Source organism: Suncus etruscus, chromosome 18 (genome assembly GCF_024139225.1).
Source record: "Suncus etruscus isolate mSunEtr1 chromosome 18, mSunEtr1.pri.cur, whole genome shotgun sequence".
In the NCBI taxonomy this organism is placed as follows: Eukaryota; Metazoa; Chordata; class Mammalia; order Eulipotyphla; family Soricidae; genus Suncus; species Suncus etruscus.
Window position 1 is genome coordinate 1938559 of NC_064865.1, and position 22156 is coordinate 1960714.

At 40.7% G+C, this 22156-nt stretch overlaps 1 protein-coding gene and 1 non-coding gene across 3 annotated transcripts in view; both read left to right on the forward strand.

The window, feature by feature from the left end:
- Positions 1-22156, forward strand: part of UBR2 (ubiquitin protein ligase E3 component n-recognin 2) — a 133184-nt gene that overhangs the window by 17828 nt on the left and 93200 nt on the right. For both annotated transcript variants that reach the window (XM_049764903.1, XM_049764902.1), the window contains exons 3-4: positions 17690-17768; positions 19508-19621. In XM_049764903.1, coding sequence (XP_049620860.1) covers positions 17690-17768; positions 19508-19621 — 193 coding nt within the window. The remainder of the gene's footprint in view (positions 1-17689; positions 17769-19507; positions 19622-22156) is intronic.
- LOC125996697 (U6 spliceosomal RNA) lies at positions 16780-16886 on the forward strand. Its single transcript, XR_007491378.1, has one exon. It is a non-coding gene; the product is annotated as a U6 spliceosomal RNA (small nuclear RNA).

Here is a 22156-nt window from a genome sequence, read left to right on the forward strand (position 1 = left end):
AGCAGCCGATCCAGGACCAAAGGTGGTTGATTCGAATTCCGGTGTCCCATATGGTCCCCTGTGCCTGCCAGGAGCTATTTCTGAGCAGTCAGGAGTAACCCCTGAGCACCGCCGGGTGTGGCCCAAAAACCAAAAAAAAAAAAAAAAAAAAAAGATTATATAACATTAAAGTGATCTGATTTTATATAACTTGATAATATTTTTCTGTTGTACCTGTTGTAGATACATGAGGTGCATTCATTTTAGTAGTAGTTTCAAAGTAGAAGGAAAAAAAGCTCTTAATTCAAAGTAGGGGGCTGACTTGGTAGCAAAGTGGTAGAGCGTCTGCCTTGCATGCACTAACCTAGAACAGACCGTGGTTCGATTCCCTGGTGTCCCATATGGTCCCCCAAGCCAGGGTTGATTTCTGAGTGCATAGTCAGGAGTAACCCCTGAGCGTCACCGGGTGTGGCCGAAAAACCAACAACAACAAAAATTAAAGTAGGTACATGTTGTTAGTGTGGGAAGAAAGAGTGAGAGATGAACAGAAACTGCGGATGTGAGGTGAAAGGTGGGAAGAGCCAGCATTTAGCCAGTCCTATAAAGAGGAAAAACTGGGAAGTAGACTCACTGTGGCAGCCAGATGAAAGGGAAATCAGCCAGTTTCCTGAACCGTGGAAGAAGGAAAGCAGTACTGGGTAACTTGTATGGACAATAGCCTTGGACAAAGGTGAGGGAGATAATATTTAAAGGACCTAGTGGGCCCACATTTGGACCAGATTTTTAGAGGATGTTTCTCGACGTTGCTATTAACCAGAGTTGGCCCATTAAGGATAGTTTAAAAAAAACATTGCTCTAACTGGAAAAGAATATGGACTTGAGTTAGAGATTTGGGTTCAATTTTTTTTTTTTTTTGGTTAGGAGGATACTAGTCAGAGGTATGAAAGCGTTACCATTGGATATGCATTCAGGGATCATTACTGGCAGGCCAGGGGGAGCCATCTGGGCTGCTGGGGATAGAACCTGGGTTGACCACATGCAACACAAAAGCTGTTAGACTATTGCTCCAGCCCCAGTTATTTTGTTTGTTTGTTTTTGTTTGGGGGCCACAACTGGCAGCATTCAGGTTACTCCTGGCTCTGCGCTCAAAAATACTCTGGCAGGCAGGGGACCATATGGCATGCTGGGTGAGCCTCGTTGCAAGGCAAACGCCCTTCCCACCCAGCTTTAATTATTATGACTGGAATTAAATCACTAATCACTTTGAGCCTCATTTTCTCAGAAGTTTATGGAAGATGCCATGCCATTAGGCATGAATACAGATAAGACATTTAGTATTAAATACAGGACCTTCCTAGGTGGCTCAACAAACATAAGCAACTTTGTTAGCTAAAATAAACTTTGAGAGGCCGGAGAGATAGCATGGAGGTAAGGCATTTGCCTTGCTTGCAGAAGGACGGTGGTTCGAATCCCGGCCCCCGAGCCAGGAGTAACCCTTGAGCGCTGCTGGGTGTGACCCAAAAACCTAAGTAAATAAATAAATAAATAAAAATAAAAATAAACTTTGAGAATTCTACTTCTGGGTTATAATAGAGTGAGTGGGGCTGAATTAGCTTCTCACTGTATATCACCATAAGCTGAGATGAGTCCTTGGGGCTATTTCCAGGCATGGAATAAAACTGAACAAAACTGCAGCAACTATAGTTACTGCTGAAAACAAGAGCCCTTTGATTTCCTCTTCTAGTAACAGGAGCGCCCAGTATTCTGAATTTAACTAAGGCTTCCCTATAAAGTACTTTAAGCTACACCAGCCTCTTCTCCAGGATATATAAATATGGGATTCCTGGGACAACATTTCTGAACCCTGTACATATGATTAAAATAAAATGAGGGGCTTGAGAGATAATACAAAGGTTAAGGTTAAGGTGCTTGCATGCTTACCTAGCATGCAGCTATGGCTGAGAGCTTGGTTGAATCCCAAAAGGGCATATGGTCTCCAGAGCGCTACTGGGTGTGGCCTAACACCCCAAGAAATATAAAATGAGATATCAATAGGGACCATGGAATACAACTCAGTGGTAAAGCTCGGTCCTCATATATGAGTCCTCAGTGCTCATTTGCACTGGGCGTGCGCGTGCGCGCGCGCGCGCGCACGCACACACACACACACACACACACACACAATGGCAGTAATTTAATCAATGTCCCACGTACTCTAGCATTTGCTGCCCTATTAGTGGGCTAGGTCTTTGTTATAAATCAAATGTTTGTGAGATGGGCAAATATTTAAATTTTATAAGATCCAAAATGGACAGGAATTCCTATTTATAATCATGATTATATTATTATAATTATCCCCAAAAGTAACCGGTTTAAAAATAAATACAATATTGTCCATGGACAAGTATGGAAATGTGAAACAAAAATGAATACTCAACAGTATAGTTAAAGTAGGAAGACTCAAATAACATCTTTTAAAACTGTTCTTTGGACTTCTGGGAGGGCACACCCACAATTCTCAGGACTGACTTCTGGTTCTGCGCTCAGGGATCACTTGAGGTGGGGATCCATGGTGTTTTTCTGAGGTGCTGGGGAGTTGAACGTGGGTCAACTGTGTGCAAAGGCAAGCCCCTTATCTGCCGTACTGTCTGTCTCTCCAGCTTCTGTTCTTTGAACCTTGAAACTGTGACAAACATTTGCTCAACAAATATTTGTTGAGTACTAACATCTATGAAGCCCTATAGATAAGTGCCAGATATCTGTAATCATGAAGAAGGATCTTAGAGTTGAATCTGACTGAGGACAATGAGGGAGAAAAGAGTCAAGTTCACAATTCTGTGTCACCAACAACTCTTCCTCTAACCCAAGTGCAATTGCCCTTTGTGTTTACTTTTTGATATTGAAGATGAAACTTTAGACTGTTTTTTGTGTCATGGTCTAATATTTTAACCATCAAGGTCACCACTCTTTAAGAATTGAATTAGACTACAGGAAAAACTCAGAACATTTCCCCTCATTGGCTAAGTCTAGGTGAAAACTGGATTAAGGTTAAGGCACAAATAATAAAACTATCTCCTCTGCATACACAAATGACAGTTTGGGAGTCACCAGAGCCACCCTCAGTTCTGATCACTTGGCTACAAATGATCAGCCGGAGGGTGAGATTCTCAAGAGCACACATTCCCCTCTTGGCACATGAATGGACCCAGAGTATTGCCCACCAAGGGAGGTCACCTGAGCTTTGGTTTTCAGAGTTGTTCTTTTTAACTAGACTTTCACTGTGTATGTTTGTATGTATATTTGCATGTATAAATATAATGCAAACTTGATTGATTCATACAAGTCAAGCCTATAATATGGCTTAATATATAGCTCTACTTCCCTTTCCAGAGGTGAGTCTTTTACTATTTGACTGGAAATGGCAATTCCTCTTAACACAAAATTCATGGCCCATCCTACTGAGTCATCTTTATTTTATTATATATTAAAAAAATTTTTTTTTGGTTTGGAGCTATACCCAGTGGTGCTTTGAGTTTACTCCAGGCTCTGTGTTCACGATTACTACTGGCATGCTTGTGGAAACATATGGGGTGCCAGAATTGAACCTGAGTCAGATGCCCTCGAGGCAAGCACCCTGCTCACTCTACTATATCTCTGGCCCCTTGAGTCTTTTTTTTTTTTTTTTTTTTTTTTTGGTTTTTGGGTCACATTTGGTGACAGGGTTACTCCTAGTTATGTGCTCAGAAATCACTCCTAGGTTGGGGACCGCTAAGGATCGAATACAGGTCCATCCTAGGCAGGCATGTGCAAGGCAAACACCCTACCTCTGTGCTATTGATTCGGCCCCCTGAGTCATCATTTTAATGGACTGTTATGGTGGAGGCAGTGAGGGTTGGGAGTATGAATAAACATGACATATCTCTCCACAGAAGTAGGGTGTCTGCATCCCATGCAGTCCCCCATGCCTGCCAGGAGTGATTTCTGAGCACAGAGCCAGGAGTAAGTAACCCCTGAGAGCCGCTGGGTGTGACCCAAAAAACAAACAAAAAAGAAGACACATCTATCACATGGAAAGTTTAGGATTTTAGAAATTACTTCCATGGAGCCTGGGACAAAAACCAATGCAATTCTTTACTGTTGCTTAGGGTAAATAAGATCTTTAGGGCAGTGCTTTCCTCATACTGGATGTATAGTAAGACTCCTAGTAAGTGCTTGTGTTTTTCAGTGGACTACTATGCAGCTTTAAGAAAGAACAAAATCGAGACCGGAGAGATAGCACGGAGGTAAGGCGTTTGCCTTGCATGCAGAAGGATAGTGGTCCGAATCCCGGCATCCCATATGGTCCTCCGAGCCTGCCAGGAATGATTTCTGAGGTAGAACCAGGAGGAACCCCTAAGCGCTGCCGGGTGTGACCAAAAAAACAAAAAAACAAAAAAACAAAAAAAAAGGGAAAAAAAGAAAGAACAAAATCATGCCATTTACTGCAACAGGAAAGAACTAGAGGATATCACTCTGAATGAAGACAGGGTCAGCCCCATGTAAGGCAAATGTTCCACCGCTGTGCTATCTCTCCGGCCTGCCTTAAAGACTTTAAATGCCTGCCATATAGTTACTACTCACACTGACCAGGTCAGATCAGTGGGGCAGTGAGTAGAGGCTTCCGCTCTTAATTACATTACTTCCGCTGTTATAATTTTCCATGAACTTCACATAGGGCTCACCATACCAGGTGAAAAGTTGGAAGCAGGAAGGTCTTGTCTAAAATATAAATTGCACTGGTTCAGAAAATAACCATGCTGGCATCCCTTCTAGTTAGAATAAGTTCTCTGAACATCTGCAAAGCATGGTAGGAGCATGTCATCATCCTTTATGTCTCAAAGGAATTCAAACTTGGGTATGAAGAAGCACTATAAGGAATCCCCATCAGTGGCATTTTAGGATGAAAACTTTAGGATTTCCTGTTCTGTGACATTGTGACAAGATAATGCATAGAAACAAGATATTGTATAGAAGATTGTGGAGCTATATGTCTTTATATGTACAAGTTGTTGTTGGTTAAGCCAAATATATTCTCTTTAAGTACTTTGAATTACTGAACTGAATACTATCTCATACAGAGGAATAGGGTTATTTTCGTATATTTTCTCTGGAGAAATGAAAGGCTTTAATGGAACCATTTATTTCCTGTGATAAGAGATGTGGACTCAATCTTTTTTTTTAATACTTGAAATCCTTGATCGCTTTTAGCAGAGTTCTATTTTAAGACAGTTTCTTTTTAGCACTTATAGTCCAAAGATTGAAATCAGAGCTGTTGGTCTTAAAAAAAAAAAAATAAAGTAAAGGCTGGAGAGATAAGACTGCTGTTAAGGTTCATGCCTTGTATGCAGCCAACCCAGGTTCTATCCCCAGCACAATATATGGCCCCAAGAATCCTGCCAGGAGTAATCTCTGAATACAGCCAGGCGTGGCCCAATCACCCAAAACAACCGAAACAGGGGCCTGAGAGATAGCTTGGAGATAAGGCGTTGCCTTGCATGTAGAAGGATGGTGGTTCAAATCCCAGCATCCCATAGGGTCCCCTGAGCCTGCCAGGAGCGATTTCTGAGCGTAGAGCCAGGAGTAACCCTTGAGCGCTGCTGGGTGTGACCCCCCAAAACAGCAACAACAACAACAACAACAAAAATAATCACAACAAAATAAAAATCATGGTTACTCTCTGGGACTAGAGATGTGGCTCTGCATGGGTGTGTGTGTCTGTGAGTGCCATTGGGTCGGAGTCCCAGCATTGTAATGACCCCTAGAGCTCTGCTAGGTGTGTTTGTAGTTCTAGTGACCCCCTGGTGTCACCAGACCTGCGCTGTGCTAGAAGAGGACCCCCCAAAAGATTAAGTAAAGTAATAGGAACATTTTTTTTTAATTTTGGCCCACATCCCACTGTATTCAGGGTGGGTTCGGGAACCATATGGATGCCAGGGATCGAACCTGGGTTTGTTGAATGTAAGGCAGGTGTCCTACCCACAATATTATCACTCCATTCCCAGCAACTTCTAATTATGGAAGTAATTAATACATGAGTGAAAGTGTAATGCCCTTGTTTTCATTTGCTAATTTGCCTTGAAGATCATCCCTTCTCTGTGTGTGTGTGTGTGTGATTTACCTTATTCTTTTTTGTTGTTTGTTTGTTTTTTTTGGTTTTTGGGCCACACCCGGTAACGCTCAGGGGTTACTCCTGGCTATGTGCTCAGAAGTTGCTCCTGGCCTGGGGGACCATATGGGACACCGGGGGATCGAACCGCGGTCCGTCCAAGGCTAGCGCAGGCAAGGCAGGCACCTTACCTTTAGCGCCACCGCCCGGCCCCTCCGTGATTTACCTTATTCTTTTGTTTGTATTTGGTTGTCGGTTTGGGGACCACAGCTGGGGGTGCTACTCAGGTCTTATTCCTTGCTCTGTGCTCAGGGATCACACCCAGAGGACTCCAAGGTCCATATGGGAACACGGTGTTGAATTGGGGTTAGCCACATGCACAGCAAGCATGTCGGGTTCTGGGTTTTGAATACTTTTTTGGTTTTCTATCATTTTGGTGAAAGATTGACTATAGAAATGCCAGGGGTATGTTATCAACTTTCATAATTAACCTGCTTTGGGAAACAGAAGTAAGAAAGCTTTGAGATAATCCTTTGGCTATGAAACTCAGATTTTCCTTTTTCCTTTTTTTTTTGGTTTTTGGGTCACACCCAGCAGTGCTCAGGGGTTACTCCTGGCTTCACGCTCAGAAATCGCTCCTGGCAGGCTCAGGGGACCATATGGAATGCTGGGATTCGAACCGATGACCTTCTGCATGAAAGGCAAACGCCCTACCTTCATGCTATCTCTCCGGCCCCGAAACTCAGATTTTATTCTACCAGAATTGTTCTGTTGTTATCCTGTTTGAGTATTTTCTTAAAGGAAAACTTTCATATTTCAAAAACCAGATCACTGGCGGGGTGCCCAAGCAGTTCTCAGAGGTTTGGAGGGGGGAGCAGCTTTCTTAATTTGGCTTTGTGGGCAGGTGTCAGTTCTGGGCTCTGTGGTTCAGTGCGGCTTGGCTATTGTACCAGGGCTACCCCCTGGCAGGGCTCAGGAGACTGTCCAGTGCTAGGAATCAAACTCAAGGCATCAGGCGTAATATATCCTTGAGCCCCAGCCCTTGAGCTACTTCTGCCCTTCAAGCAAGTTATCGCATGCTATTAACACCAGATAACCTCACATAACTCATTTTCTGTCAAGTCTAGAACATGTCTAACTAGAAGTTTTTCTCTTAGCTTTCGCATTAGATAAAGTTAACCTTACTCTTGGGGTTACTTTTGATTAGTCTGACCTGTTCTCATATGTCCTAATAATGAGTCATTCATCTAACTTTTGATGTGTTTGTCTTCAGCCCAGTTTTTGTTGGATTTTCTTTTTATTATTGAGACTTAATGCTGTCTGTATAGTCTGATTTTTTTTTTCTAATGCTAGGGACCAAACTCAGGAACTCATCCTTGTTAGGCAAATGTTCTACTCCCAAGCTACATTATCTTTCCTTGCAATTTTTGGAGGTAGACCAACCCTGATGCTGTTCAGAGGACTGTGTGGTGCTGAGGATCGAACACAGGACCCTGAAAGCGAAATATCAATATTTTGATATTAGACCTGGCTAATGGTCTCTATTCAGTGTCCGAGCAGTAAGACAGAAGGTATGATATTTGCCTTGCATTTGGCTGATCCGGGTTTAATCTCCAGCATTCCATATGATCCCCAGGAATCATCAATTGTGCCCTAAAACCAAAATAAATAAATAGAATGAATAAAGTTTTCTCTGTATTCTGGATATACTTTTGTCAGATATGTTTTGTGAATATTTTCTCTTAATAGCTTGACTGTATGGTATCTTCTGATGAGATACAACTTTCATGTTTATTTTACTAATTTTAAGTCATGTTTGTTTCCTGTGTCTAAGAAATAGCTGGCTTCTTCCAGATGGCAAAGACAATCTGTTTTCTTCTCTGAACTTTGAATATTGTGTATTACATGTGTGTCTGTGATCTGTCTCAAGCTAATTTTTTTAAGTACGTCGTGCATTTCATTTATTTATTATGGATGGAGATCCATCCAGTTCTCCCAACACCACCTGCTGCTCTCCCCATTGTGCTTTGGCACTGTATCAAGGTCATTTGACTGTATAAATGTGGGTCTATTTCAGAGCAGTAGTCTGTTTCGTTCACTTATAAAGCTTATCTTACTCCAGTAACTGCATTCTTTTGATTACTGTAGCTTTTTCATAAGCCCGGAATTGATTTATGGACCTTTCATTCATGTATTCTCTTAATTTGTTTTGTCTATTTCAGGTCTTCTTCATTTTAAACATTTTAGACTTAGCTGGCGAGTTTTTATTTCTAAGAATGAGTATTGTGGTTATGATGATTTCATCCCCTATATATAGCTCAGTTTGGGAAGAATTGGCACCTAACAAATTAAATTTTCCAATCCATGAGCTTTTTATTTATTTATTTATTTTGAATCTTGAACCACGTCTGGCAGTGATCAGGGGTTACTCCTGGCTCTCCACTCAAGAATCACTTCTGACAGAGCTAAGGAGACTGACTATATGGAGGTCAGGCATTGAACCTAGTCAGTTGCCTGCAAGGCAAACAACCTGCTTGCTGTTCTGTGCCTCAATGGGCATTTTAAATCTTCACCTAAGTTTCATTTTATCTCTTTCCATCACGTCTTACGAGTTTTAATGTCGAAATCACACATGTCCTTGGTTATATGATTTTCCCAAAAAGTATTTTGTGATACTATTCTAAATTCATCTTTTTCCTTAATTTTCATTTCGTGTGTGTGTGTGTGTGTGTGTGTGTGTGTGTGTGTGTGTGTGTGTGTGTGTGTGTGTGTGTGTGAATGAAGAAATACAGTTGGTTTCTGATACTGAGCTTATAGCCTATGGTCTTGCTCCAATCACTTAGTGGCTGTAATAGTTTTTGTTTGGTTTCGTTTTGTTCCTTGGTACATTTGCCATCTCTTGGAATTGAAACGCCTTCTTCCCCCTCCCTCCCAAAAGGTTTTCTTTTGTGCCTGAATGCACTCATAAACATGGAACATTCTTTCCTGAGGAAGTAGCAGTCTTGGTGTTAGACAGCTCTTTAGAGAAATTTCCTTGTGTTTCTAGTTTGCTGAATTTGGTAGTTTTTTTTTCCCCATAAACATCATAAATGACTACTAAATGTTTTCATTTCTGTTGCGAATAGTTTATTTTTTATTACATTGATTTGGTTGACTACATTAATGATTTTTTAAGTGTTTTTCATTACCAAGATAAGCTTCACTCGATTATCATGTCTTATAGCTTTTATATATGGCTGGATTCAATATTCTAATAATCATGTAAGAAATTTTGTGTGCATCTCACAAACCTGTTTATTTTTTGAGAACATATTTGTATGGTTTTGGTGTTATAAAACTTGGTCTTATAAGATCAATTATAAGATTACATTTTTTTTCTGAAGATATTGTGTAAAATTGGTAGAATTTCTTTTGCTTGCTTATTTTGTTGGGTGCCAAACCCTGCGGTGCATAGGGGTTACTCCCAGTGGACTTAGGGGACCATATGGGATGCCTGGGATTGAACCTGGGTGGCCACATGCAAAACAAGCATCTTGCCTACTGCGCTGTCTAATGGCTTCAACCTCAAGAGAGAGTACTTTCAGAAGGACACTTTCCCTGGCAGTGCTTTGGGGCCTGGGGTGCTGCTCCTTGGCATACTCAGCCCTGTGATGCAGAGATTACTCCAGCAGTGCTCAGAGGCTACCAGGGCTACAGCTGGCAACATAGAGGAAGGGGACGGGGAACTCATGTAGAACTAGACATGATACTTGGAGCTTTACATGTGCAAGGCATATTCTCTTCCCCTCCCCCCAGTTTAATTTCTTGGTTACTCCTGGTACTGGTGCTTAGGGACTGCTCCTGGCTCAGTTGGTGCTCAGGGGACCATGTGGTACCAGGGCTAGAACCCAGAGTTCCAGTGTGCATTCCAGCCCATTGCACTGTCTCCCTGGCATGTATCTTACTAAATTTTTTGGCAGTGCTTTGGATCAAATCCAGGCCTCCTCTTATATGCGAGACTCACTCTAATCTGAGTCCCCATCACTGGCTCCTATCTAAGGTAGTTTCTATTTCTTTATGTTTAAAGGATACACTTATGGGTACAGAATTCTAGATTGAGGTTTTTTTTTTCTTTTAGTACTTAAAATATTTCATTTAGCTTTCTATGTTTATATGAATTCTGAGCAATCAAATATACTTAACTTCCAGAGGTGCTCAGGGAACCAACCATATGGAGTGCCGGGGATCAAACCTAGGTCACTTGCATGCAAGGCACTTGCATCACTTCAGCCCCAAAGTCAAATATAATCCTTACCTTTGCTTCTCTATTTCTTTACAATAAAACTGGTACTATAGTTGAACACATTAGGTTTTTGGTTTGGGCATAAATCCAGTGGTGCTCAGGAATCAACTCCTCAGAGTGCTCGGAACCATACATGATACCATGGATGGAGCCCAGTTAAATTATGTGCAAGGCAAGCTCTTTCTCCCTGTACTGTCTTTCTGGCCCACAGTAGCTTTCCTCTTAAATGATGGGCTTCTAGAACATAGGCATTTACTTTTCTAAATTATTTTATACAAGTTATTGTTTTTTTTGTTTGTTTGTTTTTGTTTTTTTTAGTTTTTGGGCCACACCCGGCGTTGCTCAGGGGTTACTCCTGGATGTCTGCTCAGAAATAGCTCCTGGCAGGCACGGGGGACCATATGGGACACCGGGATTCGAACCAACCACCTTTGGTCCTGGATTGGCTGCTTGCAAGGCAAACACTGCTGTGCTATCTCTCCGGGCTCGTTATTGTTATTTTTAATTGGGGCCATCCCCAATGGTGCTGGGAGGCCCAGAGCCACTTTTATTTATTTTTATTTTTTAATTTATTTTTATTTATTTATTTTTGTTGTTTTTTTTTTTTTGGCCACACCTGGCGGTGCTCAGGGGTTACTCCTGGCTGTCTGCTCAGAAATAGCTCCTGGCAGGCACGGGGGACCAAATGGGACACCAGGATTTGAACCAACCACCTTTGGTCCTGGATCGGCTACTTGCAAGGCAAATGCCACTGTGCTATCTCTCCGGGCCCCAGAGCCACTTTTAATGATTCTTTCACAAGCAGGATTGATGCTCATGGTCCTACTGGAAGGATAGGACACAAAAGGCAACCCAAATAACAAACGGCAAAGGATTTGAATAGACATTTCACCAAAGATGATGCACAAATGACCAATAAACACATGGCTAGATGCTCTACATCAGTAAATGTGCTAATTGGTTGGAAAATTCAAGTAAAGTGAGCAGTGAGTTTCTATTTCATACCCATTGGAATGGCTAAAATTAAAATGACAAGATTTGGGACCAATGTAATAGTACAGTGGGTAGGAAATTTGCCTTGTATTCAGCTGACCCTGGTTCAATCCCTGGTACCCCATTTATGGTTCCACAATCCCTGACAGGAGTGATCCTGAGTGCAGAGCCAGGAGTAAACCTTGAGCATGCTGGGTAAGCTCACCCCATGAAAAAAAGGACAGATTTGTTTGAAAATTAATACCTTTCATATGTTGGGAGTAAAAAATATTTACAATTGTTTTGTTTCTGGTGGTCTTGGGAAATCAAACCCAGGACCTGACATATGCAAATTCTCTTGTTTGGATGCTTTGAAAAATAAACAGAGATGTTCCTCCAACTGTTAATCATAGAATTACTGATCAGTTCCTGTCTTCCAGAATAATCCTAGACTCAAGAAAAGGCTTTAAAAAAAGGTGGGTCTGTGAACTGAGTCAAATTGGAAGAACTAATCATCAACAGCTGAAGCAGTTTGAGCAGCAAAATAGTGAAAGCATTAGATTATAATAAACCAGAGAATAAAATAAATACCCACAAGACCACACTGATATGACCAAGTAGTTGAATAAACAAGTGGAGGTTATGGGAAGCGAGGGTAGTTTTCAATAGCATTCCCACTAATAAATAAAATAGGGGTGAGGGTAAGAGAAAATTACTATTAGATCAATCAGATGATACAACTTTTTGTTTGTTTTTGAGCCACATCCAGCGATGCTCAGGGTTAATTCCTGGCTCTCTGCTAAGGGATCACTCCTGGTAGTGCTCCAGGGACCATATAGGATGTTGGACATGAACCCAGGTTAGCTGTGTACAAAACAAACACCCGTTGTACTCTCTCCAGACCTTTAGATGGTACAGACAGGATCTCTTCATTAGTGGATCTCAAAACGTAAGTGTTAAAAGTTAGAGAAGGAATAGATTGGGGGTGTGGCTTTGGGCTACACCCAGCAGTGCTCAGGGACTACTCCTGGCTCTGCTCTCAGAAATCATTCCTGCAGGCTTGGGAGATCATATGTTATGCTGGGGATCAAACCTGGATTCAAGGCAAAAAGCCCTACCCACTGTGCTCCAGGCCAAGAACCGGATTTTTACATAGTCCAAAGTATATCTTATCTTAATTCCAAAACGTGGCAGTGAAGCTGTCTGGTATGCACTTGCATGAGATGAATAGAGTTGTCAAAGTAGAACACTGCATCACTCTTGTGTGCACTTGTTCAGAGTGTTCAGCTTCAGCCTGAACACGAAACTCCAAGCCCAAATTGACATTTATAAGAGGACCATGCTCGTGAAAATCGAGAACATTGAGGAACTATCACAGATGGGAGGAGGTGAAGGAGACATAACATTTAACATGATATGGGCTCCCACATTGGTCTTTGGGAGATTAAAAAGGACTGATAAAATTTGATAAGGTAATTCTTCTGAGTTTTTGTTTCAAACTCTTGAGTTTTTGTTTCATTTTTGTTGTTTTGTTTTTGGCCCACACCCAGTGGTGCGCAGGGCCTACTCCTGGCTCTGCACTAGGGGATCATACCAGGTGGGTTCAGGGAACCATGTAGGGTCCTAGGGCGAGAATGCAAGTCAGCCTTGTGCAAGGCAAATGCCCCCATCCTCTGTACTGTCCCTCTGGCCCCTTGTTAAATCTAAAATTAGCTCAAAGATTAAAACTCTGCAAGGGGGACCAGAGTGATGATAGTACAGTGTTAGTAGGTACTTGTCTTGCGTGTGTGATCTGAGTTCAATCCCCAGCACCATATATGGTCCCCTGTGCCCACCAAGAGTGATCCTTGAGGCCGGAGAGATAGCATGGAGGTAAGGCATTTGCCTTGCATGCAGAAGGTCAGTGGTTCGAATCCTAGCATTCCATATGTCCCCCGAGCCTACCAGGAGCAATTTCTGAGCATAGAGCCAGGAGTAACCCCTGAGCACTGCCAGATGTGACCCAAAAACCAAAGAAAAAAAAAAAGAAAAGAAAGAAAGAAGAGTGATCCCTGAGCACAGAGCCAGGAATAACCCCTGGGAATAAGCACTGCTGGGTGTGCCGCACACCAAAAGATTTAATGAACAATTATGCAGCATAATCATTTAGTTCTGTTCCAATTGTTAGAAAAGGAACAATATAGCATTAAATAAAAATTTGAGACTTAAATGTTTTAGTGAGCCAGTTTTCTGGCAGAACAGAATAAGATAAAGAGAAAAAGATGCTCAAAATGAAAATTAAGAAAAATGTTCACTATTTCTTTCAACAACCCTGCTTTGCAAAGTTGAGTTATATGTTGCTGTATGTAAAAGTCACTTCAAAAATGACTAAAGATTTTGATACCTAAAACCATAAGGTATATAGAGGGAAATGTAGGCAAAACACTTCATGTCTTTGAAGCTAAAGGCATCTTCAAGGAGGAAATACCACTGTCCAAGCAAGTGGAAGCAAAGATAAACAAATGGGACTACGTTAAACTGAGAAGCTTCTGCACTTCAAAGGAAACAGTGAGTGGGATACAGAGCTTACCCATGGAATGGGAGAAACTACTTACCCAATACCTATCTGATAAGAGGTTAATACTGACAGAACTTAACAAGAAAAAAAAATCTAACCCCATCAGAAAATGAAATGAACAGACATTTCTTCAAAGAAGACATACAGATGGGCAAAAGGCACATAAAAAATTACTTCCACATCACTAATCATCAGGAGATGCAAACCAAAACAACAATAAGGTATCATCTCACACCACAGAGAATGATACACATCACAAAGAACAAGAACAACCACTACTGGTTCGTATGTAGGGATTCTCATTCACTGCTTCTGAGAATGCCAACTAGTGCAGCCTTTTTGGAAAACAATATAGGTATTCCCCCCTTGCCCCCCAAAAAAACCTAGAAATTGAGCTTCCATATGATCCAGCAATACTACTCCCAGGGATATACCTTAGGAACCCAAAAACATTCAGAAAAGCCCTCTGCATTCCTATGTTTGAGCAAGCACAATTTATAATCTGAAACAACCTGGAAACAACCCAAGTGCCAGAGAACAGATGAGTTGCTAAAGAAACTGTGTTACATCTACACAATGGAATATCATGCAGCCATTCGGAAAAATGAAGTCATGAAATTTGCTTATAGATTCTGCTAAGTGAAATGAGGCAGAGGAAGAGGGATAGATATAGAATAATCTCACTTGTGGGATATAAGAAAAAATAAAAATAGTATAGTAATAATATCCAGAGACAATAGAGATGTGGACCAGGAGGACCAGTCGATGGTAGGAAGCTTGCCACAAGAGCGGTGTACTGTGACATCAATCGTTGGAACTGATCACTGTACGAGAACTGGGTGCTGAAAGTGACATGGATGGCACCTTTCATTAAGAATGGTGCAGGGGCCCAGAGAGATAGCACAGTGGCGTTTGCCTTGAAAGCAGCCGATCCAGGACCAAAGGTGGTTGGTTCGAATCCCGGTGTCCCATATGGTCCCCCGTGCCTGCCAGGAGCTATTTCTGAGCAGACAGCCAGGAGTAACCCCTGAGCACCGCTGGGTGTGGCAAAAAAAAAAAAAAAAAAAAAAGAATGGTGCAAACCACAGTCTCAAAAAAGGAGAGAGAGAGGAGGGAGACAAATTACCTGCCCAGCGGGGGGGGGGGGGCAGAAAGAGAGAGAGAGAGAAAGGGAGAGAGAGAGATTCCTTGAATATAATAATGAAAAATACTGGAATGGTAACCAGAGATCTTCTCTTCCATATCTGAATAACAAATTCTACTGAATTTTTAAGAAACCATACCATTCTTACTCAGTATTAAAACTAAAAATGAAAACTCTTATGAAGTTAATAGTCTTGATTTTAAACCCTGATAAATTAGAGACATTATAAAACCATTTCCCTTTATTAATATTAATGGTGAGATCCTAAATAAAATATTAGCTACCCGAATCCAAAAATATACTAATAGAGATGCATTTTGATCAAATGAAGTTTGGTTCTGGAATCCAAAGATAGTTCATCTTTAAAGCAACTATTAATGTAGTTTGACATTTTAATAATGAAGAAAAGTACTTTCTGATTTGATTAATTATAGTACTTATGCTATACATTCTTAGCAAAGTTATGTATATGTAAGAAAACTATTGTATATTTGTGTATTAGGGTTTCAGAAACTTTATTATGGATGTTTGGATTTTTTTCAATTGATAAAAGTGAGATGATTGATATCACAGACATGACATATTTTTGCTTTAGTGATTTTTAATTTGGCAGCTTTTCATTTATGTTGTCTGTCCCCAGACATACTCAGATTCTTTTTTGTTTGGGGCCACACAAGTGCTCTTGGCATGGTGTTTGGATATCTCTCCAAGTAGTACTGGGGAACCCTGTGGGGCCGAGAATTCAACTCAGGAGCCCTGTGTGCAAAGCATATATTTTATAAACTCATTGGACCCACCAGAGACATGCTTTGTTCCTACCCTGCAGATTATTTTATAACATTTAAGACTACTATTTTGTGAGTGTCATTTTTTTCTCCAACCATTAACCATGTAACACTAATTCGTTAATATTGAAGTTCAAATGATCCTAGTTGATTCACAAATATGGGGTCCAAAGTCACACATTGCATTTGATTTACTCTTTTTTTTTTTATTGTTCATAACAACTTTCTCCTCTATCTTTTCATCTTCTTTCTGCTTAATGGGACTTCAAAACTAGGTCATTTGTCCTGTGGAGTTTTTCACATTCCAGATTGTGATGATTGTATTCTCGGGATGTTGCTTCCCTTGTGTCTGTATTCCCTCTGTATCCTCTAATGAGGTAGTTAGGCTTGATTAAATTCTGTCTGTGGGTGTGTGCTTTGGTGGGGCATAAGTACATAATTGTTCATGCGTAACCTTTTAATTCCTCATACAGGGGCCATATAATACTTTACTCTTTGTTTTACTGAGATTAATTAGTGGCTTTAAGGTTCTGGTAGATGCAACCATTATAAATCTTTCCATTAGCCTTTCACCAAATGTTTAGCTTGTTGTCTAAATTTTCTTTAGTTGTAGAAAATCTTCATGAGCTAGAATTTTATAAAAGAAATGTAGTCTTTAGATTGCTTTGTGTACTGCTGAGAAATGTTATAATGTACTACAGTCTGGGGACTTATGGACAAATTGTACATGAGTTCTGCCTTATTTTTCTTAATGTTCTTTGACTGTAAGTTCAATATTTAGGCATCATCAAGGGGATTTCTTCTGAGAACTCTGTTTATGGGCGATTGTCCTTCCACTGTAACTTTACCTTGTCCTCTTTGCATCATTGTTCTCATAATTAAAAATAAAATTTTTTTATTTGAAAAAAAAAAAGAGTGCTCGCTTCGGCAGCACATATACTAAAATTGGAGCGATACAGAGAAGATTAGCATGGCCCCTGCGCAAGAATGACATGCAAATTCGTGAAGCATTCCATATTTAAAGAAAAAAAAAAAAGAAATGTAGTCTTTCATCAATCCTGTGTTTACTCTGAAGCACAGATTATGTAGGAAAAGCAAGATAAATACTTTGATTCTTCTAGAAGATCCCTCTTCCCCGTCTCCCCCATAAGCCAACAGAGGACATAAGAACTTAATGGAGAATCATGAGAAATCATTGTTTTAATTTCCAGGATAAAACAAGAATGCTTACTATTATTCTTGCAAATTTATTGTTGGAAGTCCTTGTCAACAGTATAAGGGAAAAATTAAAGGGATGAATATTATACTGGTGTTGGGATCGAATGCCCAAAACATTTGTATTATAAGCAACATTGTCAGCTATGGTGTTCAAAAAAAATTTAGAACCAAAAAGGTTAAATTTTGTAAGAAAAGAGGTAATATTATACACTCATTTATCTAGGGGTGAGGAACAACTGAATCTATTATTATTACTAATTATTATTATTATTAAAACTTCTTCTCAGGGGGCAGAGTGATAGCACAGTGGTAGGGCGTTCGCCCTTGCATATGGCTGACCCAGGATGGACGCAGGTTCGATCCCCAGCATTTCATATGGTCCCCCAAGCCTGCCAGGAGTGGTTTCTGAGTGCACAAACTAGGAATAACTTCTGAGTGTGCCAGCTGTGGCCCCAAAACAAAACAAAACAACCCTGCCTCACAGGCATCAAAGCTAACATCAGACCAATTATGGCTCTTTTAGGATGGATTCCAGCTCGAAATATTAAGTTTATAAAATGCACTTTTGTACAACACTGATTTAAAAAAAATGTTTTTAACTTTACAGAGACTGTGCTGTAGATCCAACATGTGTTTTATGCATGGAGTGCTTTCTGGGAAGCATTCACCGAGACCATCGATACAGGGTTGGTAAAGTTTTATAATAATTATAACCACTATTGAATTTTATAGGAGATATCTTTTCTGCCTTTTTATAAAGACAACATTTAGCAGCAAAATGGGGGTGGGAGAGGGAGTGGCTTAATTATTGTAGTATTAAAACTCCTTTCAATTGAGGGTATAGAAATGAATCATGAATCCTGACTTTCAGAACACATGCTTGAAGAAAGAAAGCATAAATATCATAGCCCTTATATATATTTATATATATGCATATATTTTGTTGGTTTGGTATTGATTTTGGGATCAGTGATGCTCAGGAATCATTCTTATCTCTCTGCTTAGGAATTATTCCTGGCAGTGCTTGGGGGATGATATGGGATATTGAGGACCAAATCTGGGTTGGATGTTTGCAAGGCAATCCTTGTTGATTTTCAGCTGAACTATATCTCTGGCCCAGAGGCAAAGTTAAGTCTTGCTCTAGTTCCTCTACTGAAAACTGAAGACAGATCTGAAGATTTAAAATTTAGGGAACTGTTATTTGCTGAAACTTTTCACCCTAATTTCAAATAAAATGGTAGCGAAGGAATATTATATCTTATTAAATTCAGAAGCCCAGTGCTGTTTCAGGACTAAGCTGAATAACTCTTGTTATTGACTCCTTGGGTTGGTAATAATGAACTAAAACAGCTATGGACTAGACTTCCCACACTTGTGGGTGTTATCTTCACTTTCATAAATCAATCAGAAAACCCTAGTGTCTCTGGTAACCAGAACTAACATCAGCTCCGGGCTGGAATTGTCCTTTGTCAAATTGCTGCCTGCCCTTGTTTCTTGGCATATATTTTTGCAGCCCATGAGAATAATTGTCCTTTGTGCAGTGTCAGTAATTACATTATGGTCAATGACACACAGACACACTTTCATTGGGCAGAATAGAATAGAACTTGCTTTCAGATGTGTTGCATTTGATGCCCATTCCCAAATTCTTCCTGATGGTAGCTTTTTGCTGGAAGCTGCATGACCAAAGCCTGAGGTATGGCTTAGCAGTCCTAATACAGTAAAAAAAAAAGGGGGGGACGACCAAGTTTTAATATATTTTATCTTGCCTTTAATCAAGAGTCCTTGAAGCACTGCCATATCTTAAGGAAATGTGAATAATTATCAAAACTTGCAGATGGTGCAAAGTTTGTACAACCAAGCACTCCACCTTTCTGTTTCCTGAGCTCCCTTCCTATTTAGGTAGTAGAGCATAATAAAAATGAGCAATTCCTACACTTCATATCGACCCTTTCTCTAAGATGCAGCAGCACTCACATCAGCTCTCCTAGAGGATAGTAGCTATTTCTAAGTAGATATTTCTAAGTCTGAAGTCTGTCACAAAATGTTCTAGCCCCATAACCTGGTTGCCTGGATACCGACGTCATGCCAGTTTAACCCAGACCTGTCAGGGATACCCTCCTGATTTTCCTAATTAAGGAAGTCACGTAAGTGGAACATATTGTACCTCTTTGGAAAAATACTGCAGTTATCAGACACTACCAAGTTACCAGGCAAACCAGACTAGCTTTTGCATGTTTAAAGGACTTAGAATCGTAGATAGGCTTATTTCAGGTTCAAAACATTGACAGATTTGATATTTACTTTTTTAATCTCTTCAAAGAAACCAAATATGATAGCAGGGTTATTTCCGTAGCACTTGATATTACTTAAAGTCTGTAAAGCAAATACTTACAGAATACTTGATGATTTTTTTTTTCCCAAGATGACAACATCAGGAGGCGGAGGTTTCTGTGACTGTGGAGATACAGAAGCTTGGAAAGAGGGTCCTTACTGTCAGAAGCATGAATTTAATACCTCGGAAATTGAAGAGGAGGAGGTAAAACATTTCACAAAATTCTTTTTTTTTTTAATTTATTTAATTAATTTTTGTTTGTTTTAGTCACTTGGTTTTACAATACCATTAAGGATAAGCTTCCTTTCATCCAGCATTCCAGCCTCACACCCTCTACCAGAGTGATTGCTTCCTTCCGCCATTGTTCAAGGTTCCTTCTTCCAGAAGCCCCCAAAGTTGTTTTTGAAGAAATAATGTTTTAAGCACAAAATTAAAAGCTTTTCATATATAAGAACTGGATTGTAATAAAGGAAATGGATAAGCAAATTGATCCTCTCACTATGAACAGTGGCCAAGTCTACTTTTGATAGCCCTTTGCATTTTTGTAGATGCTGTTCACAGCTGATAGTACACACTAAAATGTCTCCATTTATTCTGGAAGGGACTATTTCCTTTTATGTATAAACCAGTTAACTGAATTGGGGTTCTGTGTAGTTGTGTTGTGGCTAAGACAGTATAGTTCAGATTTACCTTCTCTTCTGCAGCTAGACAGAGTGACTGGTCCTAGTCATCGTCTCTCCTTTCGGCACATCCATCTTCATTCCAGCTGTGAATCTCTGTTGATAGAAAATGTTGCAGGGGGCTGGATAGGGCTCTTGCCTTGCACACAGCTGATTGGGTTTGATCCCTGACATCCCATAGAGTCCCCTGAGCATGCCAAGAGTGATTTCTGAGCACAGAGCCAGGAGTAGCCCCTGAACACTGTCAGGTGTGGCCCCAAAACCACAAAAAAATAAACTCTTCTGGGGTCCACAGTGGGTAGAATTTGCTTTGCATTGCAACCATGCTGCCAACCCAGGACTGACCAGGTTTGATCTGTGACATCCATATGGTCTCCCAAGCCTGCCAGGAGCTATTTCTGGGTGCAAAGCCAGAAATAACCCCTGAGCTCCACCGGTGTTGCCCAACTCCCCCCTCCCCCAACAAGTGTAGAAAGTGTTGTCAAGCATTTGTTTTTATTTTCATCTTAATAGTGTTTCTACAGTCATAGTCGACTGTGTGACTACTTGGTAGTTGATTCATGATCCGTTGTCAAATTTTATTTACTTATTTATTTTTGTTTTGGGGCCCTCACCCAGCAATTTTCAGGGGTTACTCCTGGCTCTGCACTCAGGAATTAACTCTTAGCAGTGCTTGGGTGACCATAAGGGATACCGGGGATCAAACCGACATCAGCCTTATGCAAGGGAAGTGCCATCCATACTTGCTGTACTATTGCTCTGGCCCCTCGAATTTTATTTTTAGACATCCAAGAGATTAGGTACAGTCACAGAATTTCTGCTTCAGTGTGCTCTGGTTCATTAAGCTCTTTCTCTGACCTTAAAATAAATTGCTTTATGGTTTATTATGTAGAGCAGGTAAGTTTAAGCAGGCTTCTTAAATTATTTTTCACTTGAGATCTTCATTTTCTTTTTGCCTAAGAAATTTTTTTATGTGAGTGCAGGAACATAGGTATTAAAAGAGATACACCAAAAAAGCGGGGGGGGGGGGGGGGGAAAGGCTGGGAAGGTGGCGCTAGAGGTAAGGTGTCTGCCTTGCAAGCGCTAGCGTAGGATGGACCACGGTTCGATCCCCCGGCGTCCCATATGGTCCCCCCAAGCCAGGGGCGATTTCTGAGCGCATAGCCAGGAGTAACCCCTGAGCGTCAAATGGGTGTGGCCCAAAAACCAAAAAAAAAAAAAAAAAGCGGGGGGCATGGAGCAGTAGCACAGCGGTAGGGTATGCCTTGCATGTGGCCAACCCAAGTCTGACCCAGATTCGATCCCTGGTATTCCATATAGGTCCCCTGAGTACTCCTAAGAGTAATTTCTGAGTGCAGAGCCAGGAGCATTCCATGAGTACTGCTGGGTGTGGCTCAACCCCCACCCCCGCAAAAAAAAGAAAAAAAAAAAAAAGATATACCAATCTAGCATTTACTGTTAAAAAGAAATTTAATACTTTGGCTCCATACTTGGATGTGCCACTGGACAAACAGACTGTGCAACCAAATGCATACAATGATTTATTACATTGATGCGATAAATGGGAAAGACTGTCATAGTCTTTACAATAGTAGTTTATAATAAAAGTACATGCAATTAGGGCTGGAGCAGTGGTGTAAGCGGTAGGTCGTTTGCCTTGCACAGGCTAACCTAGGATGGACCGCGGTTCGATCCCCTGGCATCCCATGTGGTCCCAAGCCTGGAGCGATTTCTGAGCGCGTAGCCAGAGTAACCCGAGTGTCACTGGGTATGGCTCCAAAACCAAAAATAAATAAATAAGTAAATAAAAAGTACTTGTAATTTAAATTTTTAATTGCTATTTATTGAAAGTAGAATTTACCTTAGTTCAGTCATTATAAACGTATCTTATTAAGTGATAAAATTTACTGTTTTTTCTTACACAATTTTTAAAAAATATTTTGGACAGTGTGCTGGCTGGGTGACCTCACCAGGCAGCCAAAATCATATGTCCTTAAGCTTCTTCATGGTAGCATTTCTACCTTTCCTTTCAGATAAGGATTTGTAACATCCCATAAAT